Source organism: Zootoca vivipara, chromosome 7 (genome assembly GCF_963506605.1).
Source record: "Zootoca vivipara chromosome 7, rZooViv1.1, whole genome shotgun sequence".
Lineage (NCBI taxonomy): Eukaryota > Metazoa > Chordata > Lepidosauria > Squamata > Lacertidae > Zootoca > Zootoca vivipara.
Genome location: NC_083282.1, coordinates 43,415,460 through 43,441,957, shown reverse-complemented (window position 1 = coordinate 43,441,957; position 26,498 = coordinate 43,415,460). Strand labels below are relative to the sequence as shown.

At 42.1% G+C, this 26,498-nt stretch overlaps 1 protein-coding gene and 1 pseudogene across 6 annotated transcripts in view; both read right to left on the bottom strand.

The window, feature by feature from the left end:
* Positions 1-1,586: 1,586 nt before the first annotated feature.
* The window catches only part of MKNK1 (MAPK interacting serine/threonine kinase 1), a 43,585-nt gene continuing 18,673 nt past the window's right edge, over positions 1,587-26,498 (bottom strand). For 5 of the 6 annotated variants that reach the window (XM_035122508.2, XM_035122506.2, XM_035122503.2 and 2 more), the window contains 11 exons: positions 21,862-21,960; positions 20,823-20,920; positions 18,586-18,665; positions 18,205-18,278; positions 14,861-14,965; positions 10,722-10,777; positions 10,530-10,625; positions 6,067-6,261; positions 5,458-5,622; positions 4,754-4,797; positions 1,587-4,205 (listed from right to left, as the gene is read on the bottom strand). In XM_035122508.2, coding sequence (XP_034978399.2) covers positions 3,977-4,205; positions 4,754-4,797; positions 5,458-5,622; positions 6,067-6,261; positions 10,530-10,625; positions 10,722-10,777; positions 14,861-14,965; positions 18,205-18,278; positions 18,586-18,665; positions 20,823-20,920; positions 21,862-21,960 — 1,241 coding nt within the window. In that variant the 3' untranslated portion in view covers positions 1,587-3,976. The remainder of the gene's footprint in view (positions 4,206-4,753; positions 4,798-5,457; positions 5,623-6,066; positions 6,262-10,529; positions 10,626-10,721; positions 10,778-14,860; positions 14,966-18,204; positions 18,279-18,585; positions 18,666-20,822; positions 20,921-21,861; positions 21,961-26,498) is intronic. The other variant, XM_060276926.1, reaches the window with a different exon arrangement.
* Positions 6,239-10,476, bottom strand: LOC118088634 (large ribosomal subunit protein mL46-like; annotated as a pseudogene).

The window sequence follows — 26,498 nt, the reverse complement described above, 5'->3', positions numbered from 1 at the left end:
CCAAAATTACAAAACCTAATTAAAAACAGTAAATATAAATCAAAATAACAAGTAAAATAAGATGACTTCAAAGTCCAGGCTTTCCATTTAAGGCCAAAATCGCTCTAGAGAAGAAACTGTTCCTGAGACAGCTCGTTCTTGCCTGCATTGTTCTATATCTCCGTCCCGATGGCAGGAGCTGAAACAAATGGTGACCAGGGTGCGTTGGATCTCTTGATATATCTAGTGCTTTTCTATGGCACCTGGTGGTATAGATTTGTTCTAAGGTGGTGAGTGAGCAGCCAATAATGCTCTCTGCTGTTTTAATAATTCTACACAGCCCTGCTCTGTCCTGAGAAGTACAGCTTCCGTACCACACACATAAACCGTACGTGAGCATGCGCTGTATGGCACAGTGATAGAAGGCAAGCAGCAGCTTTTGTGGAAGATGGTTTTTCCTTAAAATTCTCAAAAAATACAGTCTCTATAATGTGTTGTTGTTGCTCCTATTGGCAGAAGAAGTAATGCCAAGAGAAGGAAGGCTACTTGTTTCTAAGACTGAGCCTTCTTAATCATATACCCAAAACTGCAGTGTCTCCATTATTGGATTAGTAGCAAATAAATGAAAGAAAGAAATGAAATAGTAAGCAGTAAAGTGGAAGCTCAGAGAGTGGGCACCAACATATGCTTCTTCAGAATTGTCAAGCCTTCCGTTGCCATGGTAGCAGGTTCCTAAAGAAACCTTACCACAGGAATGGTCCAAAAGAAAAGCCTTGAGAATTAAATAGGCAGGTCTTTTCTTTCAAAAAGCTAATTTGCAAAACAGCCCCTTTTCTAATGATCATACACAAAATTAGTGTCTCTGGGGAAAATATACCCACATGGGTCTAAGATCAATAGATTATTTTTATACCAGCAATAGGGGAGAGGGAGTTTTCTTAGAGCTTTGTTTAAGCTAAAGGATGAATTACAGTTTAAGAATACCGATAGTAAAGAACCCATGCAGACACACTGCAGAATTCTTGCACTGCGGGAATACAAACTCCAATATTTATTTGCTGGATTATTTGCACTCGCTTTCTCACACACACAGAGCAAGAAATGTTTTAGCGGGTGAGTTAGGCAAGAAGCAATATATACTCAAGTTATAATTTCATTTGCAGGGCTGAAAATAGTGATTGAAACTAACAGAAACAGCAGCCAAGTGTTGCATTGTATCCTTACCTCCTGTTGCTCAAGGTTCTGGCCAGCCAGCCACAACATACTCCAGGGTAGTTCAAAATGTAAGGGGCCCAAGGAGGTCAATTCACTCAGAGAGTTTTCCATTTTTCTTTTCCAAATGGCCCACTGTTCCAGGTTGTCACTTAGCATGTTCAGTGCTCCTTGGGCTGCTTGTGAGGAGGGATTATTCCCTTTGTTTAGACATCTACTCTACTGTGAGAGAATCTCTGCATTTCTTAGGCAACATTTCTACACCTAGGATTAAGCTCCACTGAACTAAATGGGGCATACTTCTGTATAGGACTGCAACGTTACATCCAGTTTGAGAAAAGGGGATCTGTAGAGTAATTCAAATAGTAAAAAGGAAACAAACCGCAACAACCCAGTTTAGAGATGAGGTAAGTTTAATTCTCAGTACACTATTAATTAATGTGTCACATACATAGGGAGATTTCTTCCTGAGTTTTCCAATGCCTTAAAAAAACCATTAGCTATGGAGCACGTTAAAACTGTAAAAGCTTAAAGTACATTTAAAAAACCACAGTATATAATAATATAATTAATAACCTTCACTAATGGTACAATGTAAAAAAGACCTTAAGTGTAGCCATTCTTCATGTGCAGTCATAATAAAAAGCATATAAATACATAACTTTTATTTAAAGGCAAAACGTGAAGATAGGCAGGCTGAGTTAGGATAACTGCGATTCAGATCCTTCCAGCATGTTGACTTTGTTCCATCTCCTGCTCCTTCAACATGAACACTTCTCTTTTAAAAGTTAGATTCTTCCCACTTTTCACAATTCACTGGCCTAAATTCTCAACAGCTACAAGCAAATTTAAATAATCTTCTTGATTAAAAAACTACTTGAATTTCCTGAGGTGAACAGCCATAGCACTTCCAATAAAGCAAGGCTTCTTAAGATAATGAAGATGAAGTCACTAGCTTTGTGTTAAAATAGACTGTTGTGGGACCACAGGTGATTTTCAAACCACCAACTTAATCCTCAGTGGTATACATAATTTAAAAAAAACAATCTGATGTTACTTCCATCACTTATATTGCCACAAACCCACTCAAAAGCTCATTGCACTGGAGCCTGCAAGGCTTAACATGTTCCAAGCCTATTCCAAACAAAGTCTGTTGTCTGAGACAATATGGGAAGGGTTGCAGGCAGAGCAACAGCTGAGTAAGAAGTCACAAGTGATCATGAGAAAATGTGCGCTACAAAAATGGCATATGCGAACCCTGCAGGCTCCCCTTCTCCATCTTCAATTATATATCTGTAAATAAGTATGGAATGTATATTTCAACAGCAAGAACCCACCATGTCCGAAATTAAGGGCAGCCCCAATCTCAATGGTATATGTTTCTGCTTACAAAAAAAGACTGTTCACCAAAATTGCACTTAGAAATTACGTTGCTAACCAGGAGGACCACTGTCCAAGCAAACAATTAAGTGCTCCTCAGGTGGTTGGAGATGGTGAAAACAATTCTGGAAAAATGCAAGATGGCAAAGTTTAAAATTAGAGCATGCTACAACACAAACCTCATTTGAAGCAAACAATTATGGGATTAGTTTAGCCAGCCAGGGGAAATATTTAAGCAAGGAGCTAGGAGAATACCTCATGACTCCCCAAATCAGGACCAGTCCAAATTATGGTCATGATGTGGGCACTGTGAAGGAAGCTCTTCCTTGCAGTGGCGCTGCACATAGCTTTGACATCACTGCTAACACCTGTCCAAACACACAAAGCAGACCGCACAAGCAGTGCACTGTCACGGTGCTACATGCCACTAGAGTGCACATATTTACAAGCTTTCAGACATTCCCATTTCTGTGTAGACCACCACCATAAGAGGAAGCAGCTTTGCAGTGTTGCTCACACAGGGGCAGTAACATTTTGATCTTTTCTGTAGGGTCATAGTGAAAAGGTTCCTTGAGGAAATGGTTTATAAAGAATTGAGCCCTTTGCTTCAAGCAATTGCAAAAGTAGATCACCTGGAAATGTCAACAACAAAAGGCGTTACCAAGGATAGGAAGTATTTACACCCCGAGGGCTGATTTCAAAATTCATTTTTGGCAACAGTTTTTAAGATGTAACCTGTAACAGTGTCAAAAGATTATTTTGATTTGAGGGTGGAAATGACCCAATTCTGATGATATTATCTCTGCATGAAATAAACATGCTTTGAACCTTCTGAATGTCACATGGGCAGACATCCAGGCAAGTAAAGGCCCCTAATAAGTTACAAGTACTACAGAAAGCAACCACCAAACACCATAAGGAGTTTGTACATTTAGCTCAAACTCAGAACTTATAGCAAAGAAAGCTAAAAAATGCAGATAAGCAAAGCTTCCTAAAGGATGGTCAGAATAATTATTTGGTGACTGCAGGTAGAGATCTGGTGTTGTGCAACTATTTTAAGCTCATTCGGGAGCCTGTGAACTCCAACCCACGTTTCCACTATTCACAGGGCTGGTGGCAGAGATTTATCTTCTGGTTACAGAACAGTGTGTGCAAACATTGCCTTATGTGGTTTGTTATGTCAGTAACACAGCAGCAATGTCATTTAAGAACATCATATAACTCAACACATTCATTAAAAAATAAAAAAATAAAAAATCCCAAGGAAATAGTCCCTTAAATCACTTCATCATAAACTTTGTTGGGAAAAAAAGGTCTTTTTAAAACACTGGTGCCCCCATGAGTTCTTTAAAATTACCATACAAAAGCTGACCCCCCCCCAACTCTGGCAAACAGGAAATGTACATCAAAGAGCTGCATGAGGGGCAGGCTGGAAGTCACTGCTTTTCGTGGCCTGAGCCATGGCTCTGCGTTTGGCAAGGCGGGATTTGGAGGGGGGAGAAAGCTTCAGGGAGCAGATGGCCTGAGTGATGCTCTCTTGCTCTTCACTGAGCTGGTTCTCGTGCTGGGAGAGCTGGCGGTTTAGGGCAATGGCCTCAGCTGCAAAGAGAGTCAGCTCTTTTGTGCTGCTGTTCCTGTAGGTGGGGAAGGAAAATTTCAGTTGAGACCTTAAAAGCTGGCAGAAAGGCACAGGTTGTCTTTTCATTGCCTATCTTATACATAACTAAGTTAAGTTCTAGTTACAGGTAGGTAGCCGTGTTGGTCTGAGTCGAAGCAAAATAAAAAAATTCCTTCAGTAGCACCTTAAAGACCAACTAAGTTTATATTTTGGTATGAGCTTTCGTGTGCATGCACACTTCTTCAGATACGAAGAAGTATCTGAAGGTATCTGAAGAAGTGTGCATGCACACGAAAGCTCATACCAAAATATAAACTTAGTTGGTCTTTAAGGTGCTACTGAAGGAATTTTTTTATTTAAGTTAAGTTCTGTGATTAATTTCCAAATAAAGTAAGAACCACAAAAAGCCGTAGTCCTTCAGAATATGGAAGCCACACGCTCTTGGCAAAGAGCTCTTCTGACTAATGCAGCCCACTACTTTGTCCCTAAACTCCCCTGATTTGATTGGATCCACCCGGCAACCACCCTTTCATCTAGTTGTGTGAGATGCTCAGGAAAGGTTACCTTTGGAGAACCTGTGGTGTAGGCAGTCCTCTTTCAGAAGCATGCTGCACACAATGGAAATGATACAAGGTTAGTTGAGGATCCTTAGCAGAAAAAAAATGGATCTTTACAGAGTTCACTATATGGAATGGCCATTTATAAACAGATTAAATTTCAGGTGAATTCGATAGTCAGATACAGGCAATGAGCATAGAAATAGAGAGCTCACAAGAACAAAATACGTGAGACTTTGCATTTTGCCCATATCAACATAAGGAGAACCTGATTCTTCCTAAACTGAACCTAGAATTCGTCTCTCTCTAAAATCCCTGTTCAGGCTACGGTAGAGATATTGAGGATGCATGGAAATAATTTAGCCCTTTACAAGCACTACTAATGAAAATCGTGAGCCACATGGCTCTAGGCTCAACCACTATTCACTTTTATAGCCTAGTACAGGCATAGGCAACCTTGGCTCTCCAGATGTTTTCGAACTACAACTCCCATGATCCCTAGCTAGCAGGGCCAGTGGTCAGGGATCATGGGAGTTGTAGTTCTAAAACATCTGGAGAGCCAAGGTTGCCTATGCCTGGCCTAGTACATGACAAAGATATATCCTGTACAGAAACCTGTGCTTATTACTATCTATGTTACTTTATGAAACACCACGCATACAGATGCTGCTATAGAAATAAATGTTGTTGAAAGGCACCACTGTAACTTACACCTTGTACCCATGGATGCTGCAGAACCTGAGCAGCACTAAGCCTCTCCTTGGCATCCCGGACCAGTAACTTTGAGATGAGATCCTTAGCATCACTGGAAATATGAGACCAGTCCTTTTCAGGAAACTCATACTTGCCTTCCTGGATACTCTCAAACAGCTTGCTCTGGAATAAACACACATAAAGATAGATGATAGATAGATAGATAGATAGATAGATAGATAGATAGATAGATAGATGATAGATAGATAGACAGATAGATATAGATAGATTACATTGACAGAAGTTGACGACTTAAAACTTTCATTTCCAACCTTTTACAGAATGACCCAAGTCACCTTAAAATCATTACAGCCCTATATTCCTGAGAGTTGGTGGAAGAATAGCATCGCTTGTCTTTATTAAATGAATCTATATCCCACTGCTTTGTGACAAAGGAGCTATAGGCAGCAAACAGTATTCACTAACGTAGCTTTAGAATGGAACTCTGCAGCTCTTGAAGGCAACAACATATAGCCCTTCTCCAATCAAATCACTTCTGAAGATGTGCAGGGGTGGAAATTGCTGCTACCTTCCCTCCACACGTGCCAAACATACTTATCTAGTTACCTGGCAAGTTTTGCAGACTTCTCCCCTGTCCCAGCCGCAGTCTGCACCACAGTTCCCCACAAAAGGCGGGTACCCGCTGAGCATGATGTACAATATCACACCCAAGCTCCACAAATCACAGCGCTTGTCGTAGAATGTGGCTTCTTCTGTGAATACTTCCACCACCTCGGGGGCCATGTACTCTGCAGAACCACACTAGCAAAGCACATATGAGAGAGTTAAGACAAAAACAAAACTCAAGCCAAATTAAAGTGACAGAAAAACTTCTGCTAACTGCCCCAGGTCTTTTGTTTTCAAAGGAGCATCTAAAGCAGGCATCCTCAAACTGTGGCCCTCCAGATGCTTTGGCCTACAACTCCCATGATCCCTAGCTAACAGGACCAGTGGTTGGGCAAGATGGGAATTGTAGTCCAAATCATCTGGAGGGCCAAAGTTTGGGGGTGCCTGATCTAAAGCATACTAGTCGATAGATGCTCCTGTGCTAGGTGGTTGCTGTTTTCAGATCATTTTAATACATATTTTTTTAATGTTACCACATCAGATTATTATTTATCACAAAACCTCATGACTCTCTGAAAATCTAACCTTTTCATACAAAGCTGGCAGAGTATAAACCCAGCACAGGGAGTTCTTCTACTGATACTTTTGAATACAAAGTTGAGGAGATCCAAGGCAAGATAATGGCCAGGTGATAGGTGGATGCTAGGATAGTGGACAGGAGGGAACTAGGTACTACTCAGGACTTACCCTGTTAACCACCTACTTTACCAAAGATGCAGATGGTTAACCATCTGGAAATTCAACCTACTGCAAACCATTCACTCCAAGGCAGGCAGATGCAGACTCCAAAACACCAGGAACAAATCTGTAGTGTAAGTCTAATTCACACTCATAACACAATACCAAGCCAGCATGTTTAAAACCAATGATTTTCACTCATGGTAAATTTCACACTCCTTGCAAATAAGCATGAGATTGCTGGTTTGCCACCCACAACTCTGGCAATAAAATACCGAACAGTTGCTGGGCAACAGCAAGGCTTATGCAGAAGCAAATGATATCATGAAGGATTTTAATTTTTAGCTATTTCAGTAATTATTCATTAAAAATATTGCTTAACTTCCCTTTATCAACAGATTCCAGGGCAGTGTACAAGTGTGTGAATACAATTATTTCACATCACATATAATATGTGGCATTTGAAAAAGGACAATTTTAGACTATTTCTGCACAGTAAGACATTGTTAATGTAGTGGCGTAACCCATTCTTAAACAGAGCATATATTTTCCACACATATACTATATTGCTGCAACGTAACAGCAGCAAGGAGGAATACAGATGTAGCCGCAATTCAATGCGCTGAATGAAAACAGGGAGGGAACAAGGGTGATAAATTTAACAGTTGTCACCAACAAGGATATCTGGAAGCAGGAAAAGAGCAAGAGGAGATCTGGAGTTCACACTAACTTTTTGCAATACTTTGGATTTGCAAATATGAAGTGTGCATATGTTTGCTTCCGCAATTCTACATTTTTTTCAGGTTTCCTGCTCCCTTAAATCATTCCACTCATTCTTCTTTCACGCCCATTATGTCTGAAACAACCTCCCCAAACAGCTCTCTCTCTCTCTCTCTCCCACTGATTCTGTGAAGCCGTAAGCTGAAATGTAATTGAATGCATATTCACTACTCCCCTCCCCATGTTTACCCACATTTATAACTTTCTCCCTTTGCCTCTGTTTTATCCCATATCAAACTTTAGATTGCAAGTTCCCCAAGGCCTTTATTTTTGTTAAGACATTGGTGGAGCTATATTAACACATATATTATTTAATACTAACGAAGTTAATGCCTTTCAGATCAAACACGTTCATTTTGCAGCTGGTTCTCTTAAACCCTTCAAATCAATATTCCCCAAAAAGGATGGTGAAATGTTAGCATTATCAATATAATATTAATGATTGGATAACTTGCCTCCAGTAAAACAGTGTTGTGCTGTAGCAGAAACTTCCCACATGCCCATGCAATTAAATACAGCCCTGAGCGTTGGCTTGAGGAAGAGTCATAGTCTCTCTCTCTCTCTCTCTCTCTCTCTCTCTCTCTCTCTCTCTCTCTCTCTCTCTCTCTCTCTCTCTCTCTCTCTCTCTCTCTCTACTCTTATTTAGAGAAGAGGAAAATACACACACAAATGGAATCCTTGTCCAGGGCCAAACACAGCTCTGCAAACATGAAACAAACACTGAACAAATTCTTCGCCCAAGGCAGTTCCCTGTAATCTTGACATGGGGATAAAAACACAAGTCCACAAGAAAGCGAGCAACCTGGGAGTGGTACTTGGGTTTCAAGTAGTCCACCAGCTCCCCATTGCTGACCCAGATGTAGTCCACTTTCTCACTGGCCAAAGGCAAGTGGCTGCCCTGCAGGTGGGCCTTGAAGAAGACGGCCTTGGCTCCCGTGCCGCCTTCTGTCTTGGGGAACTTGTACGGTACTTGTAAAAGCCACATGGTGCATTGCCTAGGAACTTGGCCTCCATGTGAGTTCCTGAGAGAGAGGCCAAAGCCCGTTCTGCTGTGGATCGCAGAGTCTCCCCTTCTTGCCACTCTGTTTGAGGTAAGAGCCAAATGTCTTGGTCACCAAGCTTTTGCTTAACCAGGAGCTGAAGGTTTTGGTCTAACTTCCTGTTCAAAGATGTCCGGTCATTTTTCTTGTCGGCCTCTGTTATCCGTAGAGCAGGATTGAACTTCCAGAATTTCTGTTCCCACAAGTCTTCCACATCTTGAAACAGCACAATCTCCTGCCCAGCGTCGTCATCATATCCTCCCCCCCCCCCCCCCGCAGATGCTCCTCCTCTGCAAAGCGGTCAATTTCGTGGTCTGAATAGAGGTTTTTCTCCATCTCCACCTGCTGCAGCAGCTCCATAATTTATTTCTCCTCCGGACACATCTCCTGACTGACTCTGGGCAGCCTTTGCAAGCAAAGCACTCTGAAAAGCCTCCATTTTGGCCTGGCTGCTGCAGAGCCGCCAGAAAGGCCCCTCCAACAAGCGCGGATTGGCCAGTTCGCCGCAGCCCCGCTCAGCCGCATCCTGGCTAAGGGCGCCACCATGTTTTCGAGTCATAGTCTCCATGGTACAGCACATGGGTTACATATGCAAAGTTTGATCCCTGCCAACACCAGGTGAGACTGCAAAAAAGTCTCTACCCTGAATTCTGTAGAACTGCTGCCAGTGAGTGCAGACCAGGGGTAGCCAACACAGTGCCTTCCAGATGTTATTGAACTACAATTCCCATGAGCCTTGGCCACCACGACTAAAGATCAAGTATGATGGATGTTGTAGTCCAACAGCATCTGGAGGGGCACCCTTGTTGACTACTTCTTGTGAGGGCAAGACTGAGCTAGACAGGCCAAAAGTCTGACTTGGTCTAATGTAGCATCCTATTCTCCTATGCAGCATTTAAGTCCTTCTCCACAATGTATCATTTCTGCATGCTGCCAGCCACATACGCCAGTCTTGTGACCCAGAGGCCCTCACACAAATGGCTGGGTGGCAGTTCGGTCCCATAAACTGGAAGCAGATCTCATGAATGTGATGTTACATTTCTTTGCAGAGATAGGAGGGAGAGGGAGAGAGGAAACCGTATAAGACACCTCTCAAGTACCTCTTTTGAAGCCCAGACTTTGTGCAAAATCTTACATCCTGTAACTAGGGCTGGAGTACTATAAAAAAGGTAAAGGGACCCCTGACCGTTAGGTCCAGTCACAGACGACTCTGGGGTTGCGGCGCTCATCTCGCTTTACTCGCTGAGGGAGCCAGCGTACAGTTTCCGGATCATGTGGCCAGCATGACTAAGCCGCTTCTGGCGAACCAGAGCAGCACACAGAAACACCGTTTACCTTCCCGCTGTAGCGGTTCCTATTTATCTACTTGCACTTTGACGTGCTTTCGAACTGCTAGGTTGGCAGGAGCTGTTACCGAGCAACGGGAGCTCACCCCGTCGCGGGGATTCAAACCGCCGACCTTCTGATCGGCAAGCCCTAGGCTCTGTGGATTAGATCACAGCACCACCCGCGTATGGAGCACCATTACTACTGGTATGTAGGAAATTGTCTTCTTTAGCTGCAAAAATTGAGCATGCAGATTTGAAGGTTGGATGAGGTCTGCTATACACACTTCACATAACTTAAGAACAATTGCCCTGCAAAAGACTAGTTTACTTTGAGTGCCCTTTAAAAAAAAAATCAATATGAAGTTGTCAGGGCACCAACTGCAAGAGACTGGAGTACACTCAACCAACATGCCTGAAATTCCACCTTTGACAATGCTGCTAAACTGCAACTTGATTGCCATGCACATTTGTGCAACTTTGGGGTACAAAAGATTAAGTTTAATAGATAAGATGCCCATCCTTATCCCTTCATTTCAAGAGTACAGCTAATAGAAGAACAACATAGTAGTCTACATACTGGAGTGGTCAACTCAGGAGTTGTGATTGGAGTACATGCGCTGTTGAGTTTCACCCCACTTCCAAGGTCAAAGTCACAAATTCTCACTGGCGACACCTGAAAGGAGGGAAGGAGAAAAACCAGAAATTAACTCACTCAACCCTGAAATCCACCTAACAACAACCAAAAGAGTATCACAAAAGAATGATGTACCTTACTGGGAGATTCGCACAATATGTTTTCAGGTTTTAGGTCTCGGTGAGCAATACCTAACATAATAAAACAAGAAGAAATGAGTTGTGTCAAACTGAAAAGAAAAGAATGGTATTTGCTTCTTGGTGTTAACATACAGGCTGAAGCTGTATTCAAGCAGGCTGCAAGATTCATTTTTTGCCAAACCAGGATACTAGGGTACAGTCAACCAGGTTGAGCAGCCCTAAATGGCCACAGTCACATGGGGATGGAGCCCATGCCATGCCTCCTTCCCCTGCCAGCACTGATCATATTTCTGAGAGGGGCGGTGCCAATGTAAGATGAGGACATGGCATCATCTCCTTCCATATGACCACAGGCTTCTGACATTTCCAAGCAGCATGGAAAAGAGTCATGCTGCAGCAGTTTTCATGACACTAAATTAAACAGAAAGGGGCTTTGCTGGGAGGCTTGAACCCTCCACAGGAAATCCTCATATTGTGTCAGGTATGTAGCACTGTTTAAGAAAAATATGTACTGGAAAAAAAGTTTATTTTGGAACTTTCTGCACAACACTAATACAGAGTCTTACAATTAAAAAGCAGCAAGGAAAAAACCACAAGCATTCTACTGCAGCAAGGTGATGAAAAACAAGCCTCTCTCACCTTCTGAGATTTCTGTAATTTTAAACAGCAAAATGATTAGGTGCTGAACTGTAGCAATTGCTTCAGTTTCCTGTTTAATATTGTGTGTGCTGTTGTTTAATAAAAATGTTAATAGTACACAGTGGAACCATAAACTAAATGACAAAAATCAAGAGATATGGCTGCAGATGATTCCAGAAACATGTATTCCCACTGCGTAGCTTCTTTCCCAAAACATAATTTTAACAGCTCTGCGTGTAAAGTCTTTTGCAGGGCATCGCTGCTCTTGGCATCTCTCTCCTCCAGTGAGCAGCAAGCTCCATGGACAGTTTAAAACAAAGCAAGCCACAGAATTCCCGATCAGCAAGCATTCATACCATTCCTAGTTCACTATTTGGCTTATATAAAATATTTACACCCTACATCTTCCACTGAAACCACAGCCTCCATGTGGCTTAGTATCGATTTGAGAATAAAACCACAAATCATTGAACAGCACCATAAAATATTGAAATGTAATCTTTTTAACCTGCTATCTCTACATGCTGAAAGAAGTGGAGAAGCATGCCTCGAACAGTGAATTCCATACTCTGAATGCTCCTAATGAGAAAATCCAATCCAGCATTCACATTCTCCATACAGCAGAGGTATGGTAGAGAGCCTCTTTTAATGACCTCAGGGTGCAATTATGTACACAACCACTCAAATATCCAAATCTAAAACCCTTCAGGGCAATGATATGGGACCTGTGCTTCCTCCCTGCTACCCTGGATGTTGTTAAGACTCCTATCGGTGCAATACTTTAATAGGACTGAGCTCCCAATAACATTTTGTTTCAACTGAAATTTCTGGACCCATTTGAAAGGCAAACCCAAAAAGAGTGCGTCTAATTTCAAAGCAACCAACGAATGTGTAACTGTGGCAAGTTCAGCCTTCTCTAGGAGAAGCTGCAGTTGAAGATGAGCAGAAGTGCCCCTGGTTGCAGCCACCTGTCTGTCTAGTTCACAGAAGCTTACGTCACATGGAATCTGTTAGTCTTTAAGGTACCCTAAGACTTTTTGCTCTTTTTGCAGACTAAACACAGTTCCCTCGAACACCTAGAACATGTCAAACACTTTCTTCCAGATTGACTTCACAGTATTTCCACCTCCAACTCATCTGGTTGGAGTTTCAATTTGCTGGATGAGAAACATAAGAGCATAAGAAGAGATGCCAAAGGGGCATCTAGTCCAACCATCTGTTCTCACAGTGGACAACAAGATGCCTGTGGGAAGGCTGCAACCAAGACACAGGGGAAACAGCCCTCTCCTGTTCATGACCCCAGCAACTGGGACTCAGAGGCACACTGCCTCCAATTTTGGAGGTTGTACAGAGCCACTGGAAGTCTTATCCTTCATGAACTTGTCCAATCCCCTTCCAAAGCTGTCTGAATCAGTGGCTATCAGGGCATCCAGTTTAATTGTGTGCGGTGTGAAGTACTTCCTTTTGTCTGTCTTGAATTCTCCAACATTCAGTTTCCTTGGGTGACCCCAGGATCTTATGAGACAGAGAAAAACAACTCTCTGCCCACTTTCTTCACATCATACCTGATCTTATGCATATCATGTCTCCCCCATACTCAACTTTTTTTCTAAATGATAATGCACTAAACATTGTAATATTTCCTTATAGGTGTGTTGCGCAAACCCTCTTATCATCTTGGCTGCCCTCTCCTGAACCCTTTCCAGCTCTACAATATTCATTCAGAACTATACAAAGCACTCCAAGTGGGTTCACCACAGGTTCACATAATATAATATAGTACTGGCAGCTTTATTTTCAATCCATTCCCTAATGGTCCCTCTAACATAGAACTCTCTGTTTTCACAGCTGCCACACACTGGACCAGCATTGTCACTGAGTCATTCACCGTGACCTCGGAACTCCTTCCTGGTTGTCACCGCCAAGTTAAACCCTCTGTGAGGTTTAGGTCAGACCAGAGCATTTAAAGATACCATGCACTGATTTAGGACTGCCACTGCTCCCCTGGAGTCAAAAAGAAAGGAGAGCTATGTCATCAACATTCTGAGGATAGCACACACACACACACCACTGCCAAAATGCCAGATGACCTCTCAGTGGTTTCAGATAGAAGCTAATAATACTAATTTATTTTGCGTAGGCAGGCAGGCATCCCCCTCTATACACTTCAAGAAATAAAGGATGTCCCCATAGCCCTGTTACACCTCATTAAGTCATTACCAACGATTATTCAGTGCAGATTATATCCAATAGCTTCATCTTCTGTTTTCACCTCAAGTCCACCCAACTTGTGTTTGACTCCAAGCTTCGGTCCTTAACCACTCTAAACAAAACGTCTCTGCTTCAGTATTTGTTTTCACTCTCTCCATCTCAAGGCAAGCTATTCAACTCAGCAAAGCTATTTCCACAAATCAATTTCTCTAGCAGACTAGTCATTCAAGCCCCTCCAATTCTAAGCCCTCAAATGGAATTCTGCCACCTTCAAAGCACACTGGTAAGTTGTTGCTAGGGTGGTACCGGAAAATAACATACCTAAGTAGTTACATCAGTTTTTAATCAAATAATGAGGAAGAAAACTCTCTCGATCTTTCTTTTAGCCTTTACTTGGCTTTTACTTTTAATTTAGCATAAAAAGAATATTCTGGAGATCTAAAAGAGCAAAACAAACATTTCTGCCACGAATGTCTGAATGGAGATGGTTTCTCACACCAGTTTCTCTGAAATTAAACTGCTTGCCTGGAAATTAACAGCGGCTCATTTGTGAAATGTGCAGAACCAATTTTGGGTGCCGCTCTGCCCATGTCTGGGCACCGGAAATCAGGCAGCGCCAGCACCGGAAGTTGCTTCTACACGTCTGGACATGCATAGAAGCGACTTCCGGTGCCGCACCGCTGCTGATCCCTTATTTTTCAATCCGGGAGTTGACAGCTATGCAAATGAACATGGCAGGTCCTCTGCCACTCCAGAACCAGATGTATATAGCTTACATTTATCCCTAAACCCTTGGTACCTGCTCTCAGGAACATTCATAGTAATGAACTGGAGCCTTAAACTTTTAAAAGCCTATTGCAAAATAGCAGTTAGCTTGCAGACTTATCTATCAACCTTCATTTGCCCATTATCCCCAACTCAAAAGCTTGATCAAACAAACAGCTTCCTTCATAAAGCCCAAACCCATTTGGCTACCAGACACAATAGTTACCTTCTAGTGCAGCATGAATACTAGTCATCATCTCCAAATACCAGTAGGCTTTTGCAAATGACATGTACCCTGAATCACCGTGTCAACCAATTCTTGCTAATCACAGACCCTGTGGCACGAAGCCAACAGCAGTAGCTCCAGTGCTAGTTGGCATGTCACATGTGTGTGGGGTGGGAGTAAATCACAGAAATGCCCTGCTCTTCATGCTGATCTTGTATTTATGTTAGCAGACCTTGTCTGGCTTGAACACTGCTGGCTAATGAGCCTGTAAAATGGAGGAAACACGTTTTCACCTTTTGTGTGGAGGAAATCCAGAGCACAGGCGATGTCTCTCACCACCCTGCTGGCTTCTCTCTCATTAAAGTGTTTTTGCTTTTGTATGTGGGCCAGGATAGAACCTGTGGAGAAAAAGGCAAGCAGGTGCTTTGAAAAATGCAGTGTGACTTGAAAGCAAACTATGCTAGACTCAAAGCATCCAACAGACTCTGTACTGTAGTGTGAACACACATGTTAAGATTCAAGTTGAATAGCACGGTTCTCCTTTCAACATGAACAGGGCCAAAGGTAACTATGGTAAAGTATTTGCTTTTAGCAGCCAACAATTTCACAGCTCTATAATAGAGAACACACAGCTTGACCTATGCGTGATTTTTCAGGAGCAAATCCCAAATTCAATAGGACTTACTCCAAATCTAAGTGCATATACTACAGTGGCCTGTTGCCTCAAGATGTTGCTGGAGCACAATTCCTATCATCCTTGGGAGAGGGCCCGGCTGGAATTTAGGAAAAGCCCTCGCATGCATCAAAACCACTTGATGTGAAGTTCTTTATGATCCTTGTCACAGCACAGAAGAAGCAGAATCCCCCACCCCCTTTGTCTCTACCCCTCTGTCCATTTCCCAAAACCAAAGGCTCGACAAATCCTGAGCACGTTACTATCGTTTAACTGTTCTAGCTGCCAGAATGCACCAAACTCTTCTTATAAGAAGAAATCCAATCTGACTTTAGGCGTGTATCACCCTGGTACGTGTGCACCGTAAGAAGAAACCCAACTTTTCCTAGAAGTGCTTTGCAGGGTGAAAAGGCCACAACCACATCCGCAGCCAGGGTTGGCTCAAGACATTGTGCCACTGTGGACAGAACACCCCCCACCCCACCCTGCTGTCTCTCTGCCCCCACGCTGATGTCAGCCCCAACACCACACCTGTACCCTCACCTGCAGCTGCACCTGCTCTGCCACCATGGCATGGCAGCAAGGGCACAGTAGCAGTGACGAGAGTAACAGGGCTGCGTTGGCAGCACAGGGGTGTTGGATCCGGCACCTGAAGCAAATGGCTGCACCCTGCCTCAAGCTGTGCACAGCAGCCAGGGTGAAGTTGTGGGGGTGGCATTCAGCAATTGGCACATCTCGGGAGAGCCAACTCAGGACCCAATGGATTCTGGTTTGGCTCAGCCCTGCCCTCACCTTCGAAAGCCCCACTTTGCGGTTTCTGATGTCTGCTACCAATGACACTTCTGTCTGCTTACATATTTGGTGGGTGGGTAAAGGGGGAGCTCTGTGTCCACAGTGATGCTGGCATCGCTCCCCAGGTGGCAGCAGGCCGACAGAGGCCAGCAGGGCTAGGAGGAAGGAATCCTCTTCCCAATGCATTCTCCCAAAGCCTGGCACAAAAAGGGCTTGGATTACCTCTGCCAAAGTGGCAGCGTTCAAGTAGAGGGAGGATACGATCCATAAAGTGATAAATCTAGTTATAGAATTTGCCAAAGCAATCCATTTTAAAAAATAATAATAATGTAGAATAGACTTCACTGAGTTTTGGAACATGCTAACTTCAGAGAGGCACAAGGCCAAGAGCTCCTACTTTTGTTCCTGCGATTTTGAAATTCATGCATTCAAGTTCTTTCCCCCTGCCTGTCCCCCACAAGTAAACACACATCTAATCAGCAAATAGCCTAAAAGAGTCTGGGTTTTTGAAGGCCTCTCCATTAGGCCCACCCAGTTCTGTGCACTTAACATCCTATCGGCTTTAATGGAAAGCAGGCAAAATGCCAACTGCTATCCATAAGCACAGAAAACCGTTTTCAGAGGTGATGTCGCAGACATTGAGTGTGAAACAAGCAGCTGGAGCCACCATCCAAAGAATCCAAGGACTAACCACCAGGACCAGTGACATTTTATGGACTTCCAGCTATTTGCAGAGGGGAAGCAATGGTTCATTAATTAATCTATTTTAATGGCTTAGTACAACAGCTTGCTCTAGTGCTCAAAAGCAATGTCTCCCTCCCCAGAGTGCCACATGATAATATTCAAATTTTCACTGTGAGTTGTGAGCACAATTTCCTGAATGATTTCAGGATCCTGCCAAGAAACATTCCAGACTTGAAGCTTCCTGGAATAGAGCATGGGCTTTTATTGATAGTTATTTGAAAACCAGTTTTACATCCAAGTTGTCCAATGACTAAACAGGGGGAAATACTAACTCATCATCATCATCATCATCCCTACTACTACTATTGAGAAGCTTGAGTCAATGTATATTGCAGTTAGAATTCTGAAACCATTTACACGTTCTTTTAATAGGTTTCCAGTTACATTAATACTAAGACTATGTGCTCATCCTCCCTTTAAAATAACTGCCCCCAAAGGTCACATGTGACAAACAGCTATGTAGATACTATCCAGCTTCAACATGTCAAAAAAAATTGAAGAGGTGCTTTAAAAAAAAAGATTATTAAAATTTGGGGGGAAATACAAAGATGAATGTCAGATATCTTTTAATCAAAACTAAAAAGCTAATCTTGATAAAAAAACACACAAAGAGAGAGAGAGAGAGAGAGAGAGAGAGAGAGAGAGAGAGAGAGAGAGAGAGAGAGAGAGAGGAGAAGAAGAAGAAAAAGATGAAGGAAAAAGAAAAATGGAAGGAAAAAGAAAAGAGAAGCTCCAATTCTTCATCTGTCTGCTATATATAGAAAATTACTCAAGATAACACCCAGCAAATCCACTTTACATAAACCAACATTATCTTCAGTTCCCAAACCCAGATATTGTGAGTTCATTTTCTTTAATAAATGTTGACAATGATACCTCTGAAGAAGCATTTTTAAAAATAATTTCTACCCTAGCTTCTGATATGCAATCAAAAGAATTGTAGATAATAAAATACAAGATCTCCTTTACAAGCAAAGCAGTAATCAGAACATCCAAGAGCTCAAATTAGGATAATGTCCAATGGAATAAAACGGTCTTTACACATGCATGTGCCGAACACATCAGAATCCAGTCTTTTAAGATGCATTTTTACCTTGGCTTGTTTCTAATGCAGTGCTAAGTAATTATCCCATCGGCGCAAAGATTTCTGCTTGTGCCATGGGACTCCCCACCCCCACCCCACACATGTGCCCCACCATCCCCAAATCTACTCTGGAGCGTTGGGGGGGGATGCATAACATGTTTAGGGAGCACACAAGGGGAGGAGGAGGAGGAAGTCCCATTACACAAGCGGCAGTGATGGGACAGTTACGTAGAGCTGCACTAAATGCAAGCTCTGATGTAGGAGAAGCATGCATTCTCACAGGAAACGGATATCCCAAATCTCAATCCTGACCAGAAGATTAAAAAATCCACGTACATACATACCTCCATGCAGTTTTTCAAAGACAAGGTAGTATCTTGCATTATCTTCAAAAAATTCTATTAATTCCAAAATGTTCCTTTAAAAAAACAAAAAGGCGGTTGTATTAAATTTGTTGTTCTATAATAGAAGCCACAAAATTTATGGGGTACCCAACAAAAAAGTATCGTTGGGAAATTTGCTTAATATTTTGGTAGTGTTTTTTGCAAAACCTGTAGGAGTGCTCTAATCAACACAAAAACAGTGTAACTGTTCACATTTCCAAGTTTCACTAAGTGAACTACACTGTTTGGGGTTCAAAGCAATGTCACATCCAATATATAATTACACTAAAGATTTAAAACTCATAACTGTACGTATTGTTAAATGCTGCAACAATTACTTACTTGTTACCCTGACACTGATACAATGTCTCCACTTCCCGAAATACCCGACTACGACTATGCCCAGCGTTCTTCTCAATTATCTGTTATAAAATCAGAAGCCAGTTTTAAAAAACAACAACAGAAAAACATCATGCTGAGCAGCTACTGTTAGTATCTGTCACCTTTCAAAACAAAATATAGTAGTAGTAGTAGTAGTAATAATAATAATAATAATAATAATAATAATAATAATAATAATAAATAATTATTATTATTTATACCCCGCCCATCTGGCTGGGTTTCCCCAGCCACTCTGGGCGGCTTCCAACAAAATATTAAAACACAGTAGTCCATCAAACATTAAAAGCTTCCCAAAATAGGGCTGCCTTCAGATGTCTTCTAAAAGTCTGGTACTGTAGTTGTTGTTCTCTTTGACATCTGGTGGGAGGGCATTCCACAGGGTGGGTGCCACTACCGAGAAGGCCCTCTGCCTGGTTCCCTGTAACTTGGCTTCTCGCAGTGAGGGAACCGCCAGAAGGCCCTTGGCACTGGACCTCAGTGTCCGGGTAGAACAATGGGGGTGGATACGCTCCTTCAGGTATACTGGACCGAGGCCATGTCCATATAAATATTAGGCACCCTTTGCTTCATGTTTGATAACATAGATGTTTACTGGCATGATACAGATTTTGCATGTTCCACATCCACCAAGCCCCCATAATGCCCTGTTTCCATTTCAAGTTGTTACAATGGCTACCACTACAGGAAACGCTGCCAGCAGCAGGATGTAGCATACTGCACTTTTGCTGGGCACAGTGGGAAGATCCACAGCAGCAGAACACAGCCAAGAAACACCTCTGTCTCATCCTAAACCCTTCTAGCAGCACTGACTGGGAACTAGGATTGCTCTGCCCATCTCTCACTGAAAATCGACAAGACTTCTGCATTGGTAATTCTATTGCAACCCATCTCCCTTCTTGGGCCATGGCCAAAGGTTAAAGAATAAAATTAGTGACGCTGAATAAAGTTGTTCATATTTCAACATTTTTATTTCCCAACAAGAAATGAAGACAAGTAAATGAATACATTTAGAACCCTCTCAAAATCAAATTTTGACCTAGAAAGAGGAGCAGAGGAAGTGGGAGATAATCTCATGGGAGATAAGGCAATGGGCACAGTCCTGGCAGTCACAAACACTGCAGTCTCATGTGATATGCATGGCTGTAGATTTCAAAAGTAATGTGCCTATATTAGTGCAGATGTTTGGGATAAGACTTTCGGAATGATTATTTAATATTTAGTTAACATAGGACAGAAAACAAGCTTTATTTAAAACTGGAACTTGACCATTGTTTTCTCAAAGATTTGTAGATTGTTTTGGATGAGCATACACACTACAACCAGCTCTCGGTTTTTCCCTTGGTGAGCAGGTTTCTGTATTGTTTGGAAAACTAGCACAGCCTATTTGACCGGACAAAATAAATTTATTTTCACAATGGAAAATATGCCTCTCTGAAGCCACTTCCATCTGTTAATAATTTACTGGGATGAATCAGACAATTCCAATCCTCAAAACTATGGTCTAAAAAGAGGGGAAGAGTTTTGTTCTTGCATGCTCCCTCCTCACACACTCAGCTAAAAGACAATCTTCTTTGTTGACCAAACTATAGTTTTCCAGTTTAGATGCAACAATAGGGTTGCCAGACTCAATAGCGGACAGGACTTCTGTGCCTTTAATTGCCCTGCTCTCTTTTGAGTCTGGAAACCTTAAAGAGAAACCAGCAAACCCTTTGTTTAAGCAAAGGGTCTGCTGGTTTCTCTTTAAGGTTTCCAGACTCAAAAGAGAGCAGGGCAATTAAAGGCACAGAAGTCCTGTCCACTATTGAGTCTGGCAACCCTATGCAACAATGGCTTGATCAAGCTAGGACAATACTCATTAAACTAAACAAATTAAGCAAAATAGGAAGAGGTATTGCACAAGGACAGGACTCATTCACAATCCCCCATACTATGTGTAAATAGCCTGCACACAATAAAAGCATGAAAAGGCAACGGTTTGGAGAGTCGTTACTCTAGTCGCAACGCCTCCTCTGTGACACTATGGTTTGAAGAATCAGAAATCTAAGAACTAAATTCCATGATGTTAGCAATATCAATGATTTATGACAGAATACATTAGTACAGCAGCATCTGTGAAGAACATTTTCAGGCAGCGAAGACCTTAATGAATGAAAATAATATTGGAGTACTTTACTTACCTTAACTGCATATTCTTTCCCATTTTGCAAGCTAACCGCTCCCTGAACCTTGGCATATGATCCTTCACCAAGTAACTCTGCAGTGAGTTTGTACAGATCTGCCAAAGAATTCCGGTATACAGAAATCATTATTAGAAAACATTTTATGAACTGCATGTATAAACAACTGAGCTGATAACAACTACCCCTGATAACAAAGCAAGAACAGGTGCTCCCTTGCTAATTAACTGAGATGAAACAGCAGCTTTAGTTTTATGATCAATCTGTTCTCAGTTAGACAAAAGCAAAGGAGTGAAGTTGAGACCTTCTTACCATAAAAATATTAGACTATTCCCAGGAAGGCTGTTTTTCTATCTTATAAAAGAAACAGAATCAGATATAAGATAGAGATAAGATAAGTTAACTAATATAAGCCAAGATATTTCAAGATTGCTTTGAAACGGGGAGCAGGGTGTCTCCAGGGGGAATTTGACTCATTAGGGTAGTTTTGTGATAACATCTTACAGTAGCTACAGTGAGAACATCCTGCACCAAGAAAATAACTCCGTAAATGAAGGTGTTTAACAGATGGGACACAATCTAGAGTGCCCATTAAGCCTCAATGAATTCAACATGCTCAGTGCAGCCTAATCCAATGCACATTTATACAGAAATAAGCCCTGTAGAACCCAAGGGAACATACTCTCTCTCATACACATGTTCATAGGACTGCAGGCTCAAGTGATAACTGTTCCTTCTCACAAAATTGTTTTGAAATAATCCTATGACACCAGAAGAAAGACTACTCCCCATGAAATGAAACTATACAATCACAGTTAATTTCAACAGGTTGCTGCCTTTCAAAGAAAGCAAAGCGTAAAGAGGGAAGCGACACAACAAAACCACAAGAGCATAATGCAGCCCCCCACAAAAGGGGCTATAGAAATGCAGTGGCTCAAGCAGAGTTTTTGCTATGAAGCAAACAGCAACTCTGCAGCAACTGCTTAACTACTGTGAAAGATCAGGAGGAAACAAAAGGAATGCAGCACATGGGACCGACCTTCAAACCTTCCAGGGAAATGGTCTGTAGCTCTCGTTCTTTTTTTCTTTTTTCTTTTCCCATTGTCTGATATGGGAACAGGCTGGCTAATGACCATCTCTACATAGCAGAAGAAAGTTAGAGTTAACGTATGTATATGTGGAGGGAGATAATATGTCATTGTGCTCTTAAATATTCCAGTCTTCAGATTTTTTAAAAAATCATTCTGTGTTTGAGTCTTTAAAACCCAGCAATTTTTCGTTACACCAAAGGAACAATGCTGTTTTCCAAATCATAAAAAGCAAAGAAAAGCTAAGAAGTAGTTACAGAGAATCTACTCTGAAAAGCAGCACTGTCTTTTTCTACTATGGCAATTAGATTATGTACCAGGCTGGCTCAGCAGAACCACCAATGCTGTTTTAAGAGTGCCCAGTTGCAGGGTCTCCAAACTGCAGGTTGCTCGTCTGTTCTTAATAGGAGCAGTATTATTTCTTCACCATTTCAATTTTCAAAACTAAAGTAGAACCATCTTTGTTATGCTTGGAACAAAACAATAAGGGTAGAGAGAAGAATGTTACAGGGTATTAACAAGGCAAGGAGGCAGCAGAATTCAGGCCAAATCTACTAACAAGAAATCACTATACTAGGCCATATCACACCTTACTGTAGTGCCCTGGCCTTTTCTTGGTTTAAACACCTTGGGCTGAATCCAGAGTTCTTGTGAGCAGAACCGACCACTGTGACTTGGGTTCAGAAATGTATAAGTGGTTGGAACAGAACTGGTGGGAAAGAATCTGTTCATCTTGATCCTGTCAACAGTGAGGCAACCACATGCTGCACTAATTGAAGCCTCGAAACAGCTTTCCAACAGCCCCATGTAAAGTGCATTGCAATGATTCAACCTTGCGGTTCCAGAGCATAGATAACTGCAGCCAAGTTATCCCTCTACATATAGGGCCATAGTTAGGTAACCAGCATAAGCTGATGGAAGGCACTCCATGCCACCAAGGCCACCTGTGCCTCAAGTGACAGCAATGGAGTTATTAGTATGAACACCTGTATTTGACCGAGTGTACTTTGGGGACAATTTGTTCCTGCAAAGATTTCTCCTTTTATAGCCTATGAACTGTAACAGATAAATATATTTCCAATATATATTTAAGCATAGTATAATCTTCGATCACCCTCACAAACACTGGCAGACTATTTAATCTTCATTTATTTGTAGAAAAACAGAGTAGCATAATTAAGCATTATTTGTATGCTTCCAAACAACAAATGCTCAAGGAAAATGCACCATCATGTATGGGCAGAAATGAAGAGAGACTAGAAGCAACAGTATCAGTCTGACGTCTCTGCTGCTTTTGCTAAGACTTCCAAATAAATCTATTCTACAGGGCTGCAATATTATCCTTTAAAAAACAACAAGTTTTTTTATCCCTCAGTTTTTTTATCACTCAGTGAGCCCTGAGTGCTCACTGAAAGGAGAGATTGTGAAGCTGAGGCTCCAATACTTTGACCACCTCATGAGAAGACTCCCTGGAAAAGACCCTGATGTTGGGAAAGATGGAGGGCACAAGGAGAAGGGGACGACAGGACGAGACGGTTGGACAGTGTTCTTGAAGCTACAAACATGAGTCTGACCAAACTGCGGGAGGCAGTGGAAGACAAAAGTGCCTGGCGTGCTCTGGTCCATGGGGTCACGAAGAGACTAAACGACTAAACAACAACTAATAGCCTCTGAATCTGTGATTACAATGCTACTGTGTTGTAGAAACCATGCTAGTGTCTAAAGGTTTCTATTTGCAGAAGGGGAGAGTACATTCCTGGAATGAACCAAACTATGTGGTACTGTGGGTTAAACCACAGAGCCTAGGGCTTGCCGATTAGACGGTTGGCGGTTCGAATCCCTGCGACGGGGTGAGCTCCCCTTATTCGGTCCCTGCTCCTGCCAACCTATCAGTTCGAAAGCACGTCAAAGTGCAAATAGATAAATAGGTACCGCTCCAGCGGGAAGGTAAACGGCATTTCTGTGTGCTGCTCTGGTTCACCAGAAGTGGCTTAATCATGCTGGCCACATGACCCGAAAGCTGTACGCCGGCTCCCTCGGCCAATAAAACGAGATGAGTGCCACAACCCCAGAGTCGTCCGTGACTGGACCTATTGGTCAGGGGTCCCCTTGCCTTTACCTTTGATGTAAATAAAATTAATAGAATCACAGAACTGTAGAGTTGGGAGGGATCCTGAGGGCCCTCTAATCCAACCCGCCGCAGTGCAGAAATCTCAGCCAGTTCATGACAGACAGACATCCAACCTCCGCTTTAAAGCCCCCAAGGAAGGAGAGTCCACCACTTCTTATGGGAGTCTGTTCCACTGTTGAACGGCTCTTACTGTCAGAAAGTTCCTCCTGATGTTTTGCCAGAACCTCCTTTCTTGTAACTTGAATCCATTGGTTATGGTCCTAGCCTCCAAGCCAGGAGAAAACAAGCTTGCTCCATCCTTCATGTGACAATCCTTTAGATATTTAAGGATGGCCATCGTATCTCTGCTAAGTCTCCTCTTTACCAGGTTAAACTTACCCAATTCCCTCAACTGTTAATGGATGAATTGTCATCCATCAACTCAACAGAAAACATTATCATGGTTCATTTTTTTGTTATTGTTTTATCCTTATGTCAACAGTAGCAAATTAAGACCTTATCCAAGCCGGGGGGAAATAACTTAAGATTTCCTGCACAACAGTACAAATAAACGATTTGTTTTGTCTATTTAACACTGGGTCAGCCAGCATATGCTACCTATTCGCTGGTTAACTTCTCAAGCCAGACTTCTATCAGTTTCTTCTATGTCTGACACACCAGAGGTTAAAGAGTTTTCTTTCACACCAGAAAATAACTTGGCTTGTTGATATCTCCAACTTGTGTTCAGGCAGGCATACAAGAGGTGTTAGTTTGGCAGTTTATTCTGCCTGAGGTATGCAATCAGAAATGCATGGCATATCCTTGCATGACCTCAGGCTTTCTAAGGATACTTTCTTTGCAAGAATGAAACACACATTGCTCATTTTAATGTCATTTTGTATGCGTGCATGTGCATACAAATGACCTCTGAAAGTCCTCTTAGCCAATCAGTTCACTGTTTTATAAAGGGTGTAGTCTGCTGCAGCAAAAATAAGGAGCCCCATGGCACCTGAAAAACAAACACTCCTCATGCTCTAGGACAGCTTTCTTCATGCTGGTGCCCTTCATATGTAAGGGCTACAAGTCCCATCAGTCATGTCCATTGGCCAGGATCCCTGGAACTGATGGGAGTTGTAGTCGAAAACACCTGGAAGGCACCCGCTTGGGGAAGGCTGGTTTAAAGTCCACTTGAGTAAAACAATTACAGTTAAAAGCGATCCCACTCATCTACTTTTCATGATCAAATCTTCCAATGCCCAAGATTGTCAAGAGTGTCTCACAACAAATCACCTTCTTAATTAACCTTGAGAAGAGTTTATATTTGTAAGACATGCTAACATATCTCATATTCTGTGGACTTGCACAAAAACTTAAGTGTTGGCATTAATAAACAGCATCCTGGGGTAAGCAACACAGCTCGGCTATCTTAAATATATTGTACAGAAGGAAGGTATGGAAATGACGGTTCATCGGTTAACTGCAGCAAGGATGACAATTTGCCAAAACTGGGGGGAAATACTAATTGTCCCTCTTTAGATGTCTGGTTAACAAAGGTTTAGGACTTCACATGCATGGAAAAGCTGACAAACTTAATTAGAGGTACACAGGGCAGACAATTTGGAAATGTTTTTCTAGAGAAGCCGAGGCTTTTCGTTCAATATGGGAGTAATAAAGTATCAGGACTCAACAAATCAATCTACTTTGCTAGGGTAAGTTAAGCAATTTAAATAATTAAGGATTATAAATGTCAACACTAATAAAACTGAGTGATCGCTGTTACTGATTTATTAGTCTGTTTTATAATACTGCCATCTATTAGATGTATCAAATTTATGTGCAGAAAAGAAGATGCAGTGGAAATACTCTATACTAGATCATTGACCGCATTGGAACTGTGTTGGTGATTTTTCTGTTTGTAAAGCATACAAATGTATATTTAAAAATAAAAAGAGAAATGATGGAAGTTCAGCTTTGCGAAAAGACTAATTATGAGACATTGGCTCAATCTAAACAACTTCTGTGATACAAATGCAGAGATAGGGGAGGGCTGTAGCTTATTTCCTTTGCAGGAGGTCCCAGGCTCAATCCCTGTCATCTCCATGGGGGGGGGGGCTGGGAAAGACATCTGCCAGGAACCCAGGAGGGCCCCTGCTAGCCAGTGTAGACAAAAGTGAGCTAGATTGTTCTATGATCTGTTTCATTTTATCTTTTCAAACTAGATTTATTGATAGTCAATGACATTTAGATTTTCAGTTTTAACATTTGTTTGGGGTAACGATCAACTAAGGTAAAGGTAATGGTACCCCTGACCGTTAGGTCCAGTCGCGGACGACTCTGGGGTTGCGCACTCAATCTCGCTCTATAGACTGAGGGAGCTGGCGTTTGTCTGCAGACAGCTTCCGGGTCATGTGGCCAGCATGACTAAGCCACTTCTGGTGAACCAGAGCAGCGCACGGAAACACCGTTTACCTTCCCACC